At 39.9% G+C, this 7,548-nt stretch overlaps 1 protein-coding gene across 1 annotated transcript; it reads left to right on the top strand.

The window, feature by feature from the left end:
* The first annotated feature begins 710 nt into the window (after positions 1-710).
* LOC134440017 (phospholipase A and acyltransferase 3-like) lies at positions 711-5,699 on the top strand. Its single transcript, XM_063189943.1, has 5 exons — positions 711-728; positions 932-958; positions 3,012-3,108; positions 4,409-4,686; positions 5,577-5,699. The coding sequence occupies exons 1-5, from the start codon at positions 711-713 to the stop codon at positions 5,697-5,699; spliced, it is 543 nt and encodes a 180-aa protein (XP_063046013.1).
* The last annotated feature ends 1,849 nt before the right edge of the window (positions 5,700-7,548 follow it).

The raw sequence follows: 7,548 nt of genomic DNA, 5'->3' as shown, positions 1-7,548 counted from the left end.
ACGTCTTGTTTATACATGTATAAAAATATCCACATTTAAAAATATCTGCATATGTTTAACCAGCACCTCAATTCACACTTTCTGTTGCTTGCTATTCAGTCAAAGCTCAAAGATCCTGTACCTTAAGTCAAACCAATGATTTTGCATTAAACTGTGAATATAACTATGAGATGGAGTAAAGATGGAGACCAATTACCATGAAGTGCTTTTCCTACGTAAATGGGTCAAAGACATCCAACTCGTCCTTCAGTGCAACGGATACTTTTGCTTACTGTAAATGCAAAAAAAGAGATTTTTTTTTTGGCTTGGCTTTCATGCATTCACTTTTCAAAGTATTGTTTTGATATTTCATGTTTTTCACAGTTACAGTAAGCAAAAGCATCTGTTAGCACTGAAGGACAGTGTCATGTTGGACGTCTTTGACCCAAATACAGCTCATGCATGCCATTATACAAACTCCCATCCTCGACTTGTGCTTGTTGACTCCCCTGATGCCTCCATGGAGAAAACAATAACATTTTCCCACTGTCAGCCTGCCCCAGACACAAAAACGTTTGGGGGGCATTTCCCCATTGAACAATCTGATTGCAAATGACACAATTACCCTTGAATTGTGCTTGTATTGTACGAGATTGAATTAAACTTCTGTCATCAACGACATCTTGCGACGTCATCACGAGGCCACGAGCACGAAGGAGGGAGTTTGGATAATGGAATCTAAAATCCTGGTTTGTGTTCACTCCTCGGAGGAGTTTTACGGTCCTTGGAGAAATTTGAAGTGGCCCCTCAAATGAAAAAGGTTCCCCACCCTGATCTAAGGCATAAAATCCTCACAATGTCATGTGAATGTTTCTTGTAACAGTTTACCAGAGGCAATAGGCAGCATATTCTCTAGGCTATGTGAGTATTCTACCGTGAAGTACTACAGTAGCCCTATCCTACAAAGTATGACCAGAGGCTTCAAAACTGAACTGACAGAGGAACCTTTTTAAGGTTTTCCTTCTGCCGGTGCTGTTAACGCAGGCGATTTCACTAATTGGCTCATAAACCTGGTTTTAGGGATGTGGTAATAATTACGTGTAAGATCAGATGGTTCATTGAACTGTCTGGAGCAAACATGTGACCGCCGCCGGGCTTTTCCACCTCTGCACCTGTCCTACCGTGATGATGAGCTATGCGTCTTGTTTTCCACCAGGGGGCAGTAATTCCCACCCACGTCTTCAATCCAAGATGTGCAGTTCTTTACCATGATGATTTCCAAGAAAATAAGAATGAGATAATAAATGAGAACATGGCCTTTGAATTGAGCTTTTGCAAGATATGGGGTGAATTCAGCTAAATTGGGCCACTTGTTTCGCATATTAGTGAATGACCCAAAGTGGCCCAATTTAGCTGAATTCACCATATTGATAAAACTTCTATGTCAACAACATCTTGCCTCGCATTGTGAGGCCACAAGAAGGAGAGGACGGGAGGTTGTTGAAATGGACACTATAACTCACACCCTACAGTGGACTATTATAGAGAAAAGTGAATATTTTGAGACATACACTCAGTCTTTGTTCAGTGTCTAGCTCAGACCTGAACATACAGTACAGAGTGGTTTACTGCAGACCTGAGCTGCATATCATACACTGGTTACTCATCACTACCCCTCCCCCATATTACACACTGGTCACTAAGCACCATCCATCTAGCCTGATTGTCACCAACTTTCAAATCTCTTCGATACTTGGTCTGACCAAGAGCATAACAATTAACATTATCCAAACGGCATTTCCCAAATGGCCTCCCCTTGTTTGCTAATGATTGGTTGCTTTCCAACAAAGTGGGAGGAGTTCCCGTATTTGCGGGAACTCAGAAAGTACTTGCACTTGCACTCTTGACCTGACTGGTAGCAACGCTGAAGCTGTTGCGTCACTAGGAGGGCAGTGCAAGGCCTGGCTACCATCCATCCACACTGGTTACTAGGTTTCCTACACAATGGTTACTAATCATCACTATCCCTCCACACTGGTTACTAAGGCCTATCTCTCCACACTGGTTACTAAGCACTATCCATCCACACTGGTTACTAAGCACTATCCTCCACACCGGTTACTAGGTTTCCTACACACTGGTTACTAAGCACTATCCCTCCACACTAGTTACTAAGTATGACCCTCCTCGCTCCAATGCTTTAACCCAAGTTGGCTTGTTCCCATGCTGTTGACAAACCCATACCTTTAAAAAGCATGGGCTATTTTATCAAGAGAGATTTTTTTAAAAGTTGAACAAGTGGTCATTGCAAGACCTTGTGGCATATGTCTTTAAGCATAGGTTTGTGATTGTGAGACATGAAAAGCTAGCTGGACCCACCCATTCTTTATTTATTTTTCCTCTGTGGTGCTTCGTAGATACAGTATGTTAAGAGGCATCGAGGCCACTCACTCAGGATTACTGAACGAAGTAAGTTTGTTGATTATTGTATTTTATTTGAAATACGGGGATCTTTTTCTCCATGATACCTCTTAGGGTATTTGTTGTCATTGTATGGACCTGGTCATAATATGTCAAGACATGGAATGAAAGTTCAGAAAGGGTGAACGTTTACAAAACACCTGACACTGGTTGCCATTCTTTTTTTTTTCATTTTTATTTCTTAACTCCTACAAAGTGGAAATTTTGAAAATAACTTTATTAGTTTTATTATTGTTATTACTATCATTATTATTATATGAAGCAGTATACAGTCTCTATACTTCTGATTGTCATGCATCACACGATTGCTAATTCTCCACAGCGAAAGAAAAAAATCGACCTAAAATAAGTTTCAACGCACCGCTCTTTGCAAAACACCGGCACGGACCACTATGGCATTAACTCAGGTGATGATCAAATTTAACCTCAATTTCCTATTTATGTTTATTTTGCATTTGTTTTACCGAAAAAGAAAGATCTCTGTTTCTTGTTTTTTTTAATTATTATTTTATGATTTTTTTATTTGTTGAACCAACTTGTTACAGTGTGACAAGGAGATGGGTGACCTGACAGAGATCTTTAGAGGACCATACCAGCACTGGGCTGTGTATGTCGGAGATGGTTATGTCATTCACCTCGCTCCAGACTGTAAGTAAATCAGTCAGTTAGTTGTGATGTTTGCATTTGGCATGTTGCCTCCAGACATAGGCGGTTCTAGAAGGAGACAGGGTGGGAGAGGGCCCCTGTATTGTAGAATTTCTCATGGCCCCTGATAGGGCCCTTGTACGCAACAGCATGATTTAAAAATGAATTTGTGGAATATTGACCTGTGTTGCCATTATATGTGTCCCCGGTTAAATATGGGCTGCCCCTTATCATGTGTTCTTTAAGGAGAAGGAAAAAGGCAACCAAAGAAGGAAAAAGGCAAACTAGTCAAAGTAAAATCCAATGATTTATTTTGTCTCAAAAATGTTATTACAGAAGCAGTAAATGGTATCTAGAATACCAAATACCCTGTAATGTAATGATGTTTAGTCATCATTTCGATCTTATCAAAATTCTTATTAAAATCAACCAATAAACCAATAGTCTCTAGTTATCTAAAAGCTACTTTCTACTACTGTACAATATGCAACAGCCTATGATTTTAAAATATTCATTTGTTGAATTGAAAAAAAAAAAAACCTACATAGTCTCAGTGTAATGTAATGATTAATGAATGAAAAAAGGGTGACCTCTGTTGATGTTGTAAACAAAGAGGATGGAATTTTACTCAAGAGGAATCAAAGCATGCCCACTCAATGCAGAAGTGTGTGCTCAAGTTCGGTCTCCTAAGGGGGTGTTGTCCCCTCCTTCCTCTTTTCTTTTTGAGGTGTTTGCACAAGACATGCGCTACCGCCATCTACAGCGCTAAGGGGACTTCATTTATTCTCAACCTCAGGACTCTGAAGGTTTCCTAACCAAAGGTCTCCTAAAGGGGCGTCCACCCAACATAAAGTGGATACCAGAAAAGAATCAAAATGACGTATCTATGTCTAGAATATCTCTAGTTTGTCTCATTTCAAACCAGAGATATTCTAGACATAGATACTACATTTTGGTTCTTTTCTGGTATCCACTTTATGTCGGGTGGACGCAAATGTGGTCAGGATTGTCCCATTGAGACAGGTGGGATAAGGAAGGGAGTCACACAATTCAAACTTCAACAGAGGTCACCCTTTTTTATTCATCAATCATTACATTACACTGAGATTATATAGGTTTTTTCAATTCAACAAATTAATATTTTAAATCACGGGCTGTTGCATATTGTACAGTAGTAGAAAGAAGCTTTTAGATAACTAGAGACTATTGGTTTATTGGTTGATTTTAATAGGAATTCCTTATCCCACCTGTCTCAATGGGACAATCCTGACCACATTTGTGTCAATCTGCTTAACCCTAATAGGTGAACAACCAGGTGCTGGGGTCAACAGCATAATGTCTTTGAGCCATGACAGAGCTCGCGTCAAGAGGGAGAAGCTGTTGAAGGTAGTGGGAAATGATGATGATGATGGCTGGCAAGTCAACAACCTCCTGGACGAAGATTACGAGCCTCGTTCTCCCGAAGAGATTGCAGTGAGAGCTGAGAGCATGGTGGGCCGACTACTGCCCTACAGTGTGTTCGAGAGGAACTGTGAACACTTTGTCACGAATCTGCGATATGGCAAGCCAGAATCACGCCAGGTGAGGCCTCACTTTGATCCTTTAACTGCAATCTGGTATTTCAGGAACTTTCAAGGTGACAAAAAAAAATATGGCGGCCGTTGTGAGGCGTCTAATGTGAACGTTTTTACTTCAAAAAACCTATAGGCTAGGGGTTTATTAGCATTGTGGTTATCACAGATGAGTGTAAAATTCACCTATTTACTCTCAATGGGTCTGGGGAGTTGCCTATTCCGTAGGGGGCAGATACTTGGCTATTATGACACACTGCCCTCTGATTGGGCAGAGAAACTGTTAAGGTCGGAATGCTTGGCCATTATGACACAGGGCCCATGATTTTGGACGTTATGAGTCATCCTCGCCAGACTGTCTTTCAGATCGAAACGATTGTGTAGAACTAAAGGCAGTATGGGAGTTCCCAGGCTACTGTTAAGGCAGTCAACACACCAATCTGTCACACCCCTGAGGCTGACTCATCAAACCTGAGGTGTTGAAATGAACTCAGGTTAATAGGCTAAGTGCTGTGCTTATCATTAACTTTTGGAGATACCTGTATCTTAATTTGCTTTGTGCTTATTGCGATAAGTGAAACACAGAACAAACATATTGCATGGAACTTGTTTTTCAGCCCTTAATTTCACCGTCTGGTGATTCCTATAGCTGTAGGTGCAGCTGAAACATTTTAAGTAGACCACGTTTCACAAGGGACCGTTATTCTAATCATTGTTGTGTATTTCTACTTAATAACAAACTAACATTCTAATATCAATCATCACCTTGCTTACATTGTAGTCTGTGTTGGTCTTAACTGGTCACAAGACGTTTTAATGCATTGAGTGCCGACCGATTTGAACTATGTATCTGCACCTATTAATAGGCTCCTGATTCCATCAATGTGCATTTCCCTGCAGGTGCGCACCGCTGCGGAGGCTGCATTGGTGGGTGGTGTGGCAGCGGTGGCTGTTCTGGGAGTCACTGCAGCAGCAACAGCTTTGTTTTTAGCAGGCCGCAAAGAGAGGGAGAGCAGGCGTTGACTGCAAGACTTTGAATTGTTAAAAACAAGTTGCCTAAAGGTAAAGGATGTCATTTTTTAGTAGTTTACTTGCTGATTTTAGTTGTCAATTCACAAATGTGATCTTCTCTCTGTCTGTCTTTTTGAATTTCCAGCAATAAACATCTTTAGCTGTGAAACTTACTGTACTTTGGTCAGACAAGTAAATATTCATTCATTGCTTAGTAAATAATAATAATAATAATAATAAACATAAAACCAAATACATTGCATGCATAAACAATAATAAACATTACAAATGGTCCAGAATGTGTTGGCGTCCGGTCTATTACATGCTTAGAAACACTTTCAGAGACTTCCACGACAACGACACAACATTAAGACAGCCTTAACCCCTTTGCACAGAACCTATTTTATAACCTTGTTGTCTTCAAAATTGTAATGTCCAAGTCTTAATCTTTTATTTATGACTCTTGGTAATGTCATAGCAATGTTATTATGATGTAGTTGAGTCTTCCAGCAACGTGTGAACGGACCTGCCAGCAGGCCCATCTGCACTCAGAGGCTACCACATAGTACAATGCATTACACTTAGCCAGGGAGCAATTTGTGTGTGGGGGGGATTCTCTTGTGGTTTTGATATTGTCACTTTTCTACGTGATTTTAATCATAGTTTAATGTAACTCCATTGATATTGCTTGCAATCTGAAACACCCTTCTGGTTTGCTGACAAATCGCACCCTGCACTTAGCTAACACTTAACAAGTATTGCCAACCATGGTTTGGTTGAGGAGTTGCTCTTTTTTAAATCTTTTTATCCATATTAGTTTATCTTGCCTTTTTTATTACACTGTGGGCTGCCTTCTGTATCTTATGTGTTTATTCTTGCTGTTCACTTTGTCCTGCTTTTATTCTAGTATCTTAGTATTTCAGTTTGACACTGTACAGCACTTAGGTCAGTTCTTCCTGTCTAAAAGTGCTATATAAATTAGATTACCAATGTTGACAGCATCCATGCATCCCCAAACCATGTCAGTCCCACTACCATGCTTGGAGTTTGATAGGATACACTTGTTTTGTAAAACTCACTTGTTTACCACCACAAATGCTTGACACCATCTAAAGTATATTTGTTTATCTTGGTCTCTTCAGATCACACGACATGGTCCCAGTGATCCATATCCTTGGTCTGTTCATCTCTCTTGAGACCAAGATAAACAAATTTGCTTTAGATGGTGTCAAGCATGTGTGGTGGTAAACAAGTGAGTTTTACAAAAAAGTGTATCCTCTCAATAGCCAAGCATGGTAGTGGGACTGACATGGTTTGGGGATGCATGAATGCTGTCAACATTGGCAATCTGAAATACACCTAAAAGAAACATGCATGTCAACATGCACTGTGACTACTCAAGCAGATCATGATATTCTCCATAGGATTGCATTCAAATCTCACACCAATCTATTTAAGCCAGATGCATACTCAAAATGTAAAAGTTCAATGCAAAGAAAGGTTGAAACACACACTGATGACCTCCCTTTTCATTTCGTTTCATTTCGAGACGATTCGAGCCAACACAGCCCCTTCTCTACCGGATTTTAATCTGGGGTGTACTCACTTTTGTGAGTACATGTTCAAACATTAATGGCTGTACTTTGTTTTTTTCTGAGTGAAAAATAAATTTAAGCGGTTAAATATCTTGTTAAAAGGTCACTTATCATTGTGTCAAAGTAACATTTCTGTAATGCTTTCCTATGAAAAGATATACTCAAAAATCTGAAAAACTGTGAGGGGTGTATTCACTTTCGTGATATACTGTATGTTAGCTACTTTGTTGGTTGCAATGTAATTTCCCATTGGCAACTACCGAAGT

Source organism: Engraulis encrasicolus, chromosome 23 (assembly GCF_034702125.1).
Source record: "Engraulis encrasicolus isolate BLACKSEA-1 chromosome 23, IST_EnEncr_1.0, whole genome shotgun sequence".
Lineage (NCBI taxonomy): Eukaryota > Metazoa > Chordata > Actinopteri > Clupeiformes > Engraulidae > Engraulis > Engraulis encrasicolus.
Note: the sequence above shows the minus strand (reverse complement) of the source record. Positions and strands in the feature narration are given on the sequence as shown.